The sequence below is a fragment of the Motacilla alba genome, chromosome 4 (genome assembly GCF_015832195.1).
Source record: "Motacilla alba alba isolate MOTALB_02 chromosome 4, Motacilla_alba_V1.0_pri, whole genome shotgun sequence".
Taxonomy (NCBI): domain Eukaryota; kingdom Metazoa; phylum Chordata; class Aves; order Passeriformes; family Motacillidae; genus Motacilla; species Motacilla alba.
In genome coordinates, this window is record NC_052019.1 from 10583544 (window position 1) to 10597803 (window position 14260).

Below are 14260 nucleotides of genomic sequence, written 5' to 3' on the forward strand. Positions count from 1 at the left end.
GCAACTTTCAAAAACATTCATACTTCCTTTCTTTGTAATATCTCTTAAATATAAAATAAATCAGCAATTTCTGTAGAGAGTTCTTGAGAGAATAAAAAGGCTCATCTTAAAATGTTGGGGTTTTTTTTGTAAGTAAAGTGAAATAATGAATTTTTCTGAAAAACACTTAGTTCTATGTAACACAGTAGGAAAAGCTGTAATAAGTCATTGCAGGCAATAGTGACAGTTCTGAAAAGGGCACTTAAATTGTCTTTGAAAATAGGGAAGGAAGGCCTTCTCATGACCACTGAAATCCACAAAACTGCTACTCACATTATGAGAGCCTTCAGTTCTACAAACCAGTTAGTCCTTAGTACAATATGTATGTAAGTTTTCTTGAATTAGAAGATAAAGCTAGTTCCCGTAAGTACTGCAGTAGATTAATTCGAAAGAAAATGAGGAGTGGTATTTGGGGGGAACTGGGACAAACCAATTCTCAAGCCCATCTAGCATGCTTTTGCAGATGCATTTATGTCATCTTGGTGTCAAAAAAATGTAATAAAGCTAAGTCAGGGCAAAGGAAGCCACAACTCATATTGAATGGTTTTTCTGCTGTAACACTTTATTAAATATTTTTCATTGTATCTATGCATTAATCATTTTCCAATATCCATCAAGTCAGAAAGATTTAGCAAAGAAAATTGTAGTTTAAAAAAAGAGACTCTTGGGTTTTTGTTTTAGTTCACAGACTGATCCTTATCAAGTACAAGACTGTATCTTAAAGACAATGAAATGTAATTCACTGTAATATAAACTGGTAATTTAGTCTGGGATGAGGAGCTCCACCTCACAGCACACAGATAATGAGTCATTGAATGCAGCCTGCATTCTCCTACAAAGCCAGTGCAGTATTTCCTTAGGTACTTCTGCAGCAGTTAGGCTGTGTTTTCCAAAAATGTTTATGAGCTCTTGTAACACCGATCAGGAGCTAAATTTATTCTCCTTACATTCAGCTCTGTTGCAAAGGTTCTTGCCTTTTGGTAGAAGAAGAGAGACATTTCCCGATCCACGAGGAAGTTATGGTAAATCACAGCAAGTCTGGTGTAAATCTTCAGTTGAGCTTTTTTGTTGCCCAGGTCCATGGCAGCAGCAAGTGCCAAGTGGTAATAGCCAGCTGCATCAAAGGGGTCCTGAAATAAGAGGCTCAAAGATAGTACAACCAGTGCAAGAGAACTGCAGAGCTTAGGTTTGTAAGTATCTAACAAAAAAAATACAGCTTCTGAGTTTTTGATGTTTTCCCACTTTACTGTTTACATTCCAAACACACAAAACCAGAAAATGGCAGCATCTGATATTCTGTAAAATATTACTCAGTATAAAAATTTGCTACACAAGGTATTAAAATTTCTTACCTTAAGGTCATAGAATATAATATCTCCTAAGATTGAGTACACCTTGACATAATAGAGTGTTTCCTCCTCAAACTCCAGAGGAGAGGAACAGAGGGACAAGGCCTTTAAATAGAAGTGTTCAGCTAGTTCACAGTGACCCAAATGGTGATGGATGGCTGCCAGGCGATGGTAAGCTATTCTTTCATTTAGCTGATTTCCTAATGAGATAGCATAGGAGTCAGGATATAAAAAAAGAGATAGAATACTGAAATCTATGCTTCTTTTTAAAAAAATCTGTATTGAATTTGCTGAGCTTTTATTGAAAAAACACCCACATTTGTTTAAGAGATGCATGGTGAAAATCTGTCCTTCAAGAAAAATCCTATGTAATTTCTTATTTTCCTCCCATAGGATTTGACAGTGCCTGGGATTTTAAGAAATAAATACATTCATCTCTCATATATATATATATATATATATATACACACACACACACATACACACTGTGCATACTTACAAAGAATAAAGACTTCCTTGACCATTCCAATATATATTTTACATAAAATTTACAGCAAAAAGATTCTTTTCAGACTGATCAAAATGACTGGTCTGTGCTAGTACAGAGGGTTAAGAAGGTTCTTAGTCAGTTGAACAGTTACCAAACTTGAAGAATAGTAATTTTGAAACAAGACGTATAATTTTTGATTCTTCCTATTATGTTGGTTCCCAATCAGAGCTTTGGGCAAATTTGAAAGTACTCTCAAAAGCCTCTTAGGACTATTTTATTGATGAGTATTATATCTTAGTTCTTAGAAGCACACTCAGTTTAGACATAAAATTCCAGGTTTGGTTCTGTGCTCTACCAAAGGTTTTCCATTTGATCCTAAGTTGAAGAGTAAGCAATAAATTGTTCATTCTTGAATTAGAAGCAAAAAAATAGCAATTATAGTACTGTTATGAAATCCTGCCAAGAAATGACTGAATGCAAGGGAAGAAAACTTTAAATTTAGAATTCTGTTGTATTTTTAGAGGTATCACTCATACTCAGCTATAATGAAAATTGTTCTTACCTAATTTTACACTGAGGACGAGAGCTACTCTTGCATATTCCAGACTTTCCTCATAAGCCTTCATATTCATCAGCAATTCCACCAATTTATTGCATAATCTGAGTTCAGTGGTTCTGTTGCCAGTCTGAACAGCAAGTGGGAGAGCCCTGTCCTGAAACACACAAGATCAGCTTAGGTATGACTGAACCCCAAGATGTGCACTGACAGGCTCTCATTTATGTCAAGTCAAGTAATTTCTGATTTCATGTTGCTCTTTGCTTAGAACAGCTCTTGCAACCAGAAGTGGATTTGAAACAGGTGATATCTGCTAACACCATGACAAGTACTCAGCTGCAATAGATTATAAACACTTTGCTGAGAGGGTCAGCTTTTGGTTCAGCATCTGTAGAATACCTGCTATGGTGGGAGGTACATAACTATCAATGCAGCAGAAAAACTGCACAAACCCTGTAGAAAGTCACTGCTTTCTCCTTTTCCCAAGTACCATTGAAAAATATGTCGCCAGCAGCTTCAAACAATTCCATTCCTAAATTTGGATCTCCTGTGCAAAGAGCAGCATCCTGTGCAACCTGAAAAGTAAAAAAGGAATGGGGAAGGAAAGAAAAATTAAATCTTGTTTCCTCCATGTTTACGAAAATCATAAGTATTAGCAATTTTTAAAAGATCTTTTTATTTTCTCTCCAATTATAATAATGAGAAAGGCTATATTTGATGTGAACATGCTCCTTTTTGGTACCCTGTCTTTGAACAAGCCAGAGGGAGTGATGAGGAAGAAACAAAAATCTGGTTACCTTTTTCTGGCAATAGTATCTTTGTCAGCAGATGACATTCTAAGAACAGTGTATTTTGTAACTGCCACATAGTAAATTTGAATTAGATCAAACATATCATAGACTGCAAGTTAGATATTGCTAACGCAGATTTAAAAGCCTGTGAACTGATTTCTGTAAATAAATGCAAGTCCACTATTCTGTTCTCGTGGATAAATAGGTCTTGTTAGTAAAAAGGATTTAATGACAGAGCATGCATAGCAAGAATTTCTCAGTTATTGACAGAGAAAGTAACAATGAGAAAGTGTCTTTTACATAAGGCAAGGTTAAGAATCCTGCTCTGACTTTGTCTTCTTTAGTTTTCAAATTGCATTCAGTTAATACAAGTCCTCCTTTCTACCTGAGCACAGAGATGTGCAAGACATGTGCCTCTGCTCTCACACGTGAAGAGACAACAGCAGCTCCAGCTGGCCCTGTGTCATACTAGGCACGGCCCCAGCAGGAAAAATTCAGATGCTGTGGAAATGCTTCTTAAAGAAGTTACTCTGTTTTTCTGGGAATCTGGCCCACAAGCCAGCATGCTAAGGTGATTATTCTCTGTTACCCACCAGCATGTAGCATGCCTGTGTCATATAATTGCTGTGGTGCTGTAGAGCTGGTAAATGGTGTTGAAGGAACACACAGAATTAACAGGAACTAAGAAACGTCACTGCCCAAAATCCTTCCAGAATCAAACGACAGATTAAAATGGATTAGCAGTGGAAAATGCTGAGACTTTCCCTTCACCTGCTGAGCATTATATGAATGGTGGCACTAAATGATCAGAACATCAGCTGGCAAAATGTATGGAATTTTTATATCTAATGACGTACTCTTCCCATGCCACCTGCACAACACTGATACCATGGGCATGCCTGTAAGTGTTGACAATGTACCTGAATATAAAGATCCACAAGCTCGGTCTGCCTCAGAACATAATATATCTTTCCTGCCCGGAGCCAAGCATATGCCTCCTTCTCTTTTTTCTGGAGATCTATAAATATTCCAAGGCTTCTTTTGGTATATTCCAGAGCTGACCTGTAGGCCCTGAAACAGGGGAAAGTGCTAATCACAGAAGGGTTCTTCAGAATTGCAAATAGTTTTCTTCATAGCAAGAAATCTCACTGTAAGACATTCTGTTTCCCCTATTTAAGGCACAATTATAATTTCTCAGCTATATTACACTAGTAACTAAAGAACTCTTTTTTTCCTCTTTTGTTCCATCTACATTTCCTGTTAGATTGTTATGTAATATATTGTTATATATTACATATATATGTTATATATATATAATGGTGTATTATATATATTATTACATTATTTTGTTCATACTTTTTTCCTGTTACATCTTCTATTACTTCAAGATGGTTTATGTGTCCTTGCTCTACCTCAAACTTGTGAGAAGTAAAAAAGTCTTTCGTCATCTTCAACTCTTCTATCATTTATGGCTTTTTACTAAAAAATGTCAAAGAAATCACATAAATTTTTTTTAATCATCTACACATCTGACTTAAGTGCAATTGAGACCAATCAGCAATTAAAAAAAAAAAACAAAACAAACAAAACCAAGAAACTGGGAGGAGAGTGGTAGGGCAGAGGAGAATGGGACATGTCATGATCAGTTCTAGAAGCACTTAAATTACCAGATTTATTGATGCTGTGGTGCTTTATACCAGACACAGAAACCCCAGAAATCTTAAATCTTTCTCCATCTTGTGCTAGACTCCCATCTCCTTGACCCAATGCATTTTCTTCTGAGCACAAGACACAAACATATTAAAATGGAACATGACCTGCGCAGTTGTGGTGTTGGAAGAGCTGAGTTTCCTTGTTACTCAGGGCAGATAACACAAAGAATACTGGGATATTGTGGTCTGATATAATATTGAGTTTATGCTATTATCTGGTGGCATGCTAAGGTTATACAGTCAACATCTGGGAGCCAGGCTCCTGGGATATACAAATTCCATCTACTGCAAGCACACAAAGCAGCAGCTTCTCCAGCTAGTGAAGTCCATCTGCAAATTCCAGGCAGCTTGAAATCTTAACCATCTCCCTTGTCTTCCGTCTCTCCAAAGGATGGTCACCAACTATATCATTAAAAAGCCCTAACAAAGCAAAATAAATTGGGTGACCTACTAAGCATGTTAGATGCTCAGACTACAGGCACTTAAAGCTAAAATAGGCATCTGTTCTCTTTCCATGACTGAGAATTTTTTTTGCATTCTTACTGAGGCAAGCTTGAAAATATCTGAATCTAAAGTAACTCCTTGAAGTACAGCAAGAAAAAAAAATCAGACAAAGCAGCCTTCAAAAGCACTTTAAATATTCTTAAAGAAAACTAAGTTTCCTCAGCACTTGCTACTATAATTTAACCTGTGCAGTTTTTTATTTCAATAGATCAGAGCAAAAAATTGGTATTTGGAAATAAGAGCAGTATAGAAATTGCAGAAGAGCAAAACTATGCAGATTTTCACTTTGGCTTTATACTTATGTAAGTTTTGAAAAAAGCCCTTCCTCAAAGAGAAACACTTACGCAGAGGCAATTTAATGCCTGACCTGTTTGGAATATGTCCTTTAGTGCCTTGAAAAAAGTCTTGCAAAAATCCTTGAAAACAAATCACCTGATATAGAAATCATCAAGAGCTGCATAACATATAATAGGTTTAAAATGTATTTACATAGATTTTAAAAATAAATTGGTTTTTGAAGTAGTGCTAATCCCTGCAGAACATCTTGTCTCCCTTGAGAGATTACAGTTACTTAAAAAGAATCAAGAAAATTCTCCATTAGCACTGGACTTTTGGATTCTGATAAAGTGTATTACCAAAGCAGAGAGAGAAAAAACAACCAAAAAAATCAGTCATATTCAGCTTTTGCAGAAAAATTGAAATCCTTTGCAGGATGAGAAAGTTAAAATCAGAACAAAAGAAAAGTCATTCAGCATGTCTTACCTTTCTGTTCCTAAAGACAAATAGAGCTGACTAATAGTTTCCAAAATTTGTCCCTCCAGAACTTTGTTGGACATCTTTCTGGCTAAAGATAGTTGATATTCATTGTAGATGACACACTGAGTCTCATTGGGAGCAACTTTACTGTAGAAATGACACAGCAGTTTACTTGCTTGCAGCTGACCTAGGAGAGAATAGGTTGGAAATACGAACATGAATCTCTGTTTTAAAATGAAAGTTAATTTTAAAATTATTAATTTTCACTGTTTCACAAATTACAGCACAGATGATGAAAAATATAGAAATCATTACAAGAATATCCCACTGCCATTTCATTCACCCCCAAATTTAACAAAGGCTAGAGGTTACTTCAAACTTCATTTCCAAAAAAAAATAGTAATAGAGTCACCTTACCAGCATTAGCTGCTTCAATTATGGCAGGAAAAATAACAAAGTAATATATGAATCTTCTAAATACAGATGTAACATACATGTATAACATCCCCAAACAGGGTACATTTTGTGACTTTTAAAATACATACTTACTCTCCAGATGACTTGTCTCCATTGCGACTAAAAAAGCCCATTCATAGTAAAACCTTCCTTTCTCTCTTTCAGTTCCACCAACATAATAACATCCCAGCTGAAGGAGGACTTGGATAAAATCTTGACCACAGTCCATAATTGGAAGCTTGGAGAATAGCTTAACTGCCCTGATAAAATAATGTTCTGCCAGCTTGCTGGCTGCTGCATGCAGGCAGAGTGCCCCAAAATTAGCCAGGGCTATGGCTTGGTTATGGGTCATCTCAGTCTCTTCTGAAAGACGCAGTGCTTTGTAGTAGCTCTCAGCAGCTTCTTTTGTGTTGTTTGTCCTTTTCAAAGCAATGGCAAGCATGTTGTAAGCAATGCCAAGCTGCTGAGGACTGCTCCATGCAGAGCCTACAACAGCATTTAAAATGGCTAAAGCCACTTCATACTGCTTGTAAAGAATGTATAGCCAAGCAAGTGAAACCAAATAGTTGATAGTTTCCTCTGGCTTAGCAGAAGCAGAGTCCAGTGCTTTCATCATGTAAGCAATGGCTTTTCTGTACTGTTTGTGGTGGCTGTACAGCTTCGCTAAGCTGAGATAGATAGTGCTGCACAGTCCTTTCTCCTCATTGGTAAAGACAGAAGAAAGTGCTTGTATGAGATAAGGTGCAATTTGAGATGGGAATATTTGTCTGAGTTTTCTCAGGCCATATAGTTTGGGAGCATTTTTGATGACTAAATCAATCCTTTTCAGGGAATCCATTAAGGTACTGGAGCTCTGGGGAGAGGTAACCTTTATGCAACTCAACACAATGTGTGGCAAACACTTTTCATGGTAGGACTCTGCCAGTTTGAAGTAACAGTTGTTGGATAAACTGTTTTGTAAACCCAGGTCGTTGAGCAACAGCTGAAACCTTTCCAAGAATGGCAGTGCCTCTTGGTGTTGTTTGCGTGCACTGTAATGTTTTGCCAGCAGAAAGCATGCCCTTGCCTCTGCATGTTTATTCTGGCTCAAAATTGTCCTCTTCAGAGCATACTTCAGTATATCTGACTCCAGGTCAGCACTGCAAATATAGCTGGGAATTCCCAGGAGAAGAGATGCAGCCTTGTCAAAAATATGAGAACACTTTTCTTTGTTCTTCTGGGTCAAATAGATGACTGTTAGGTTTGCATAAAGAGCAATCACAAAGTACAAATCACTAAACCCTCCAGCTACTGCTCTCAATGCTTCCTCAAAATACACACGAGCTTGGGAAAACTTCAGCTTTTTGACACTGAGCCTACCTAAGAGAAAGCATAGCCTTGCTAGTGCCCAGGACAGACCTGCTTTCTTTGCTGCTTCCCTTGCTAATCTTAAAAAATTAACCAGTTCTTCTTCTTCTGAAAATCCGCAAAACATGTTATTCATAAATGAGTAAGAGAAATTATACAGGCTTTTGAAGTTGCTCTCATACTCTTTCCTATTTAAGAAGAGCAACAATGGCTCAAAGATGTCAGATGCTTGAATATCTTCTTGACATATGTGGAAACAAGGCCCTTCAGGTAGAGGAAATATTTCAGTCTTTGGAGAGCCAGCAGATCGCTTCCCTTCAGCAGCTGACTCTTCAGCTTGACTGGCCTCCAAATTCTTGAAGTTTTTCAGCAATTCTTCTACCTTGCCATTCTTGCTAGTGGATCCTGGGCTAGAAGGTGAGAGTGCAATTTCTGAAATTTAAAAATAAATTACAGATCACAACTTCTTGTATGCATTCACACAAAGGACTTTGATAGATCAACTAAAACATTTGTCAGTGAAGATGCTGTTACAAAAACATTATGTAAACACACCATGATTTCTTAACAGAATGTCTAGGAGAAAAGCCAAAGGTGTAAAAAGATAGCAAGGAGGATGAAGAAGTGTGGGAGACTGGAGGAGTGGGAATAAACATAACGTGCCATATGTAAGCAGGTTAGTTATCAGTACATTTGTCTAGCCAGGCCCTGGGCCTGATCCAACACTAATCCAACTGAAGTCCAGCATTAATTCAAACTGCCTTTTGTCTGTGCATACTCAGAAAGTACAGTCAGTGTATATTCTCTGTTCTCTCCTTGTGTACCTGAACAAGAGACCTGCCAAAGAAATGCAATTCAGACTAGCTGGTAAAGGAAGGAAATCTAGGAAGATCCAAGGTCTGAAGTGGAGGCTGGATAAAGGGCCAGGGTCAGGGCATAGATGCTGGCTGGACTTAAGGTGTGAAGGAAGTGGGAATTAGACATTCCCATAGAGTAAGGGTGTCCTGACAGCATGCTCAGGCAGGTCAGACAGGGCAGGGAGCAGGACTGTGCTATTTGAGCTGGTCACATCTCACTGTGCTTGGGAGTGCCTGCAAAGGTTCTGCTCTCCTGTCCTGGTCAGCCAGGCCTGTGTCTTGTGTAATAGGATTTCTTCTATCAATCAAATACCAGCCTGATTCTCTGCTGGCACAGATTATCTTTCACAAAATTACCAATGTGTGGCAACTGATATGGCCATTGTCCTAATTTCTCCTAGTGACAACATTATTAAATTTGTAGGTATTCAACAAAGACAGATATGCCATCAATTCTTAATCCTCCCACTGTTTTCAAGGCCAGTTAATAGGGCAGGGATTAGGGAGGGAGTATGCAGTCATAGTCAGTTCTTAAATTTACAGATGCAGATCAACAGGAACTTGCTGAAGTCACAGATTTAGAGCTCAATTCCCTTAGAATCTTATTTCTGAAACCACAGCAGAATCATAAATACAAAAATTGTTGTTTAGGAAAATGTTGTACAATATGAGTAATGATAGTGACAGCTTAGCAACAAAATGCCAAAGGGAAATAATTCTGCATTCTCAACAAAATATCTCCTTTGGGAAATCTATTTCTGGGACGAAGTTTTCTAACAAAAAAAATCTGCTGGAATTCAAACTCAGCAGTTGCCAGGTGCCCCATAAGCAGTATTTTGTCTTGATAAACAATGTGTAGGGGCAGGGAGGTGGTGAGTGTGTGTCACATCAGTGAAAGTGTGTCATAGAATTTGCAGCTGGATAGCAAGTCTCAAAAAAGACATTTGATATCAGTGAAAACCCACAATGTCTTACAGAAAACCTAGTAAGAAGGGGTTAAAGCAAAATCTCAAAGCAAACAATGAGAGAAGAAAATTAGCATGTGAAGAGACATTAGAAGGAGAATATCTGGCAAAGACACCAAAAATATCAGAAGTCTCATTATTTTTATGTAAAAATTGTATGTGTATAAAGTATTACCACATTCATGAGCTTTCTGAAATTCAGGTTCTTCTATTTCATCTGCAAGAAAAAAAAATCATATCAGCATAGTATCTTGGTCATTTTTCAGTTTAAAATCTCCTAAAATAAGGCTATATTTAGTTCATAATTCTTTAAATCAGAAGAATTTGATAGATCCTTGAAATTTAGAAATATCTAACACAAAGCTAACAAGGAGTTACCCTCCTGCTGACACAATTTACTGCTTCTGCATGGCTATCATCAAGTAGGTGCCTCTGCTCAGTAAGGTGGGGAGCACATGACAGTCAGAACAAAAGCCAACCTGTCCTGCAGGAGGGAGGCATTTCTGCTGCATTAAAATACAAAGATATGACAAAGATATGGGCAGCAAAGATATGACCATTCTCCACAACCTGCTCATAAAATGAGGTAGCAAGGAGCCCTTAATATTTTTAGTGTCACTCCCAGGGTAATGGGGAAAGAGGTGGGAAGGGAAGTTATTTGGGGTTGTTTGTGTAGGTAAGACTTTTGTAGCCATTCCAATAGGAGGTGGGTGAAAAAAAAAACTACTCTTATTTTAAAAAAATTAGCTTGACTCTATAGACATTATAACTATAGATCTAGCTTTACATTTAAACATAGCACATCTGTAGAGCATTTAGGAATTACTATTTTGAGTAGCAGATATTTCTCAAGGCATTTCAGTTGTCATGCTGCATTTCAGGAATATTTTCACTGTCTTTCATACACTTGATGCAATAGAAGTGGTACAGGGATATGAAGGATATATACAAAAGCAGAGGCTCACAGACCTATTTAGACTGGTGGAAAGCTACTTTACTAGCCTTTGAGAATGACCTCTCACTGACTGTTTACTTCTGGAAGTCCTTTTTATAAATGCTTTTCTGACTTTGGTGGATGAAAGCCACAGATGTTTACAGTAGTTGTAACTTAATACTCTAAATATTTAATCAGGGAAGTGCTCATAAGTAAATACTTCTCAGTAGTTTGATGCAGATGGAAGAATTGAAAATCCATTTAGTCAGATCGCACAACAAACTCTGGATGAGTTATGAGAATCAATTGAGCTGTTTAAGAGAAAAGTGGTAAAGATGGTATAATGAGCTTGGGAAGATGCAAAAGAAGGTGGTCCTCACAAAGATTAGGGAGGAGATGTAGTGAAAAATGTGCAACAGCAAAATAGCAATATGTCCATTAAGCCCATGACATGCCTCAGTACCTTAGAGGTTTGAGCTTTTGTTTGAGGCTTTTCACTAGGGCACAGGAGGTGAGATGTGCAGGCATTTTGCACGTTGCCAGGGCAGGTCTGACACACCCTAGTTATTGTTCACACTCACACAACTGCTCTAATTTGCAGAATTAAACCAACGTGTCTGACTCCAACCTACACAGCAGGTCCTTTCAACCTGGAGCCTACAGGCCTGTCTCTCAGGATGGCACCAATGGAGATAAAACTCCCTTAGATATTGGACAAGCAAATGCATCACCAACAGCCTGTGGTGGAATAAGAAACCACTGCCTCTCCTCAGTGCAGCAAGACTATTACTGATGCCTCAGGTTTTAGCTTTTCTATTTTTCAGATCCTGTACTGCTTTAGTGTGTGGGTCTAGGCTTCATATTAGAGGATAGTAAGCTCTCTTCACAGAGTAGGTGGGCAAAACAATTCCTTCTCTAGCTGGAGACAAGGACAAATGATCCAGCTCTCAGGCCCAAGAGCATAAACAATGGCGGACTGAAGAGAGAAAAACAAGAAGGATGGAACTTCATGGGCTGGAGCTGTAATTGGACAATTAACTCCAATATGCTAACGGACCAAAACTTAAAAAAGTGTGAGACCCCGTGACTGGTCACCTATTTTGTGACTATTTTGGGTTCACCTGGGGTGTAACCCTGGCTGTGCTCTTGTGCTGCCCAAGGTGGATCTGCTGAGGCCTCCTAATAGATACCTACTTTATTCTTTAGCTCCATCCAGTCTCTGTTCTAGGTTGGCCTTCTCAAGACATCGTTACATCACCCTGCCTTACTGTAAGTCTATGAAGGTGAAACCCCAGTTACCCCAATTGCTTATGCACAGCTTGGAGAAATAACAGCTGTATCAGAGATTATGTTACTATGACTAGATTTTGCTACTTTTCTATACCTTTGAAAATTAAATCAAGCATGAAGAGATGTGTGTTTGCATTAGCTGTCAATAATTATTATGCTGTGCTACCTTTCCCAGGACGAAAAGCCAGCAGTGTTTGGGTGAGCATACTGCTTTTTACAATGCAGCCATGTGAAATTATACTTTGTAATTCATTCATGTAAAAGCTTGGAGATCTGTGCAGCACAATAAGAGAGTTTTTTAAAGCCTGTTGTTTAAATTCACTCAGGAAAAAGAAAAAAAGGCAAAAGATTTACAAATCCTCTGCTGGGAAAAGCCTTGAAACAGCAGAAAAATAGCAAAGATGATATAAAGGATTTTTACATGTCATGTCAAAGATCCAATTGATAACTAAGATATTTCAAAGTAGGTGTAAATGCTGAGATATCATTGAAGAGAATTTTATAACAAGGGTATAGGAGCTACACATGTATCTTGTGCAGTAAAAAGGGGTAAAACTCATACTTACCTATTCTGTACACAGAGCAAACATCTGTGAAGGAGGTTTGTTTCAACAAATGTACTACTTCTTCCAAATTATTTTCTTTTGAAAAAAAGGATAGCTCTTCTGCTTCAAGAAAATCCAGATCTTGTGGTCTATCAAGGAAAGGAGAAACTTTGAAGGTGCCTGAAAGGGAATTTGGCTTAAGGAGCTCACTGCATCAGTCACACATGAACTTGTTAGAGAAACTAATACAATATTTACATTATTGGTTGAGCTGTGTTCAAAATTAGTTTCAGTCAATTTATAAAATATGCATATAAACTGATCGTATCTATGCTCACAACTAACAGTTTCTGCCATATCAGAGTAAGCTTTATGTCAGTGGATAGCATTTTATGAGAGTATTTCTTAGGACCATGAGTCTTGAAGGACTTTATGGTATTGATTTTCTAATATAAGCTTAAAGGTACATAGTACATATGAAATGGACCTGCGAGCAGCATTTAGGAACTCCTTTCAGCATGCAAACAGTTCAGGCATATTAATAAGAGCAGCCTATTTACGTGGTGCCAACGCATGATGAAATACACTCTCTTTAGAGGTTTCAGTCTGCATTATTAGCAGCTCTTTGCAAAGGTCCCATTAGAAGCAAGTGAAGGCATATAACTGAGGGTACTGGAAAAAAAAACAAACAGAACTTGGATGCTTTAGCATAGATCTTGAGAGACCAACAAGAGAACCATCAGCAAGGGTAAAGCTGCTTGGATCTTATGAGCCAAAGAATAGAAACTGAACCAATATAAGTCCAGCAACCTATTTTCCCAGGAAGAAACTTGGCTACAGACTAATAATATTTTGCAGTATTTAAGCAGACTTCATATTCCAATTCCTTTGCAGTTTTGACTGATACGCGATATGACAATTCACATTAAAACAACAACAAAAAGTCACAAAACCAAACCCCCCAAAAAACCCCCAAACACAAAAAAGCCCAAAACACAAAAAAAACCCCAAAACCAACAAAAAAACCCCCCCCAAAAAACCCCCCCAAAAAAAACCCCCCCCAAAAAAACCCCACTCTGAATTTAATGATCAGCATTTCAAAGCTGAAACTAGAAGACTAGGTTCTATTTGTTTATGAGATATAAATAGGTATCACTCACTTATTTCTAGATAAGTCCAGTTTAACATGACCTGTCTTTACAAAACCTATTTGGCCAGTAAACACATGTCTTCCAAGAAACCATTCCATGCATTCAATGAAGTAGCCAAGGATCTCAATTTTGTCCCCTTCCTGGAAACTCAGCTCTTCTAACACAATACTTTCATAATTCATCACAGCTAGACAGGATCCCATTGCTGTGTAAATAAGGAGATAAATAATATTTGCAGATAAAGTCATTTAACAAATGTATAACACAAATTAAGTGTATTTCTAAATACACTTAATAGAACAGCAACTCAGCAGAATATATTTAACAAAAGACATTTCTGGAACCTGTGAGTTGAATATCTGCTGTGACAAGATTTGAAGCATCCAAACCTCATTGGTTTGATAATTAGATCTGTAAATAGCATAAATATCTTCATTTCCTTTAGAAAGCAAAGCCTAAAATATTCTCACAATTCTATCAAATTTCAAAACATTTCTTTTTGCTGCTCCATTATAAGT

At 37.6% G+C, this 14260-nt stretch overlaps 1 protein-coding gene across 3 annotated transcripts in view; it reads right to left on the reverse strand.

Annotated features, from left to right (window-relative positions):
• Nucleotides 1-580: 580 nt before the first annotated feature.
• The window catches only part of SH3TC1 (SH3 domain and tetratricopeptide repeats 1), a 29242-nt gene continuing 15562 nt past the window's right edge, over nucleotides 581-14260 (reverse strand). For 2 of the 3 annotated variants that reach the window (XM_038136257.1, XM_038136259.1), the window contains exons 9-18: nucleotides 13752-13947; nucleotides 12613-12740; nucleotides 9998-10039; nucleotides 6747-8432; nucleotides 6204-6384; nucleotides 4146-4296; nucleotides 2887-3009; nucleotides 2441-2591; nucleotides 1392-1588; nucleotides 581-1169 (exon numbers count right to left, since the gene is read on the reverse strand). In XM_038136257.1, the coding sequence (XP_037992185.1) occupies nucleotides 939-1169; nucleotides 1392-1588; nucleotides 2441-2591; nucleotides 2887-3009; nucleotides 4146-4296; nucleotides 6204-6384; nucleotides 6747-8432; nucleotides 9998-10039; nucleotides 12613-12740; nucleotides 13752-13947 (3086 nt within the window). In that variant the 3' untranslated portion in view covers nucleotides 581-938. Of the gene's footprint in view, nucleotides 1170-1391; nucleotides 1589-2440; nucleotides 2592-2886; nucleotides 3010-4145; nucleotides 4297-6203; nucleotides 6385-6746; nucleotides 8433-9997; nucleotides 10040-12612; nucleotides 12741-13751; nucleotides 13948-14260 lie in introns of those variants that run through there. The other variant, XR_005256863.1, reaches the window with a different exon arrangement.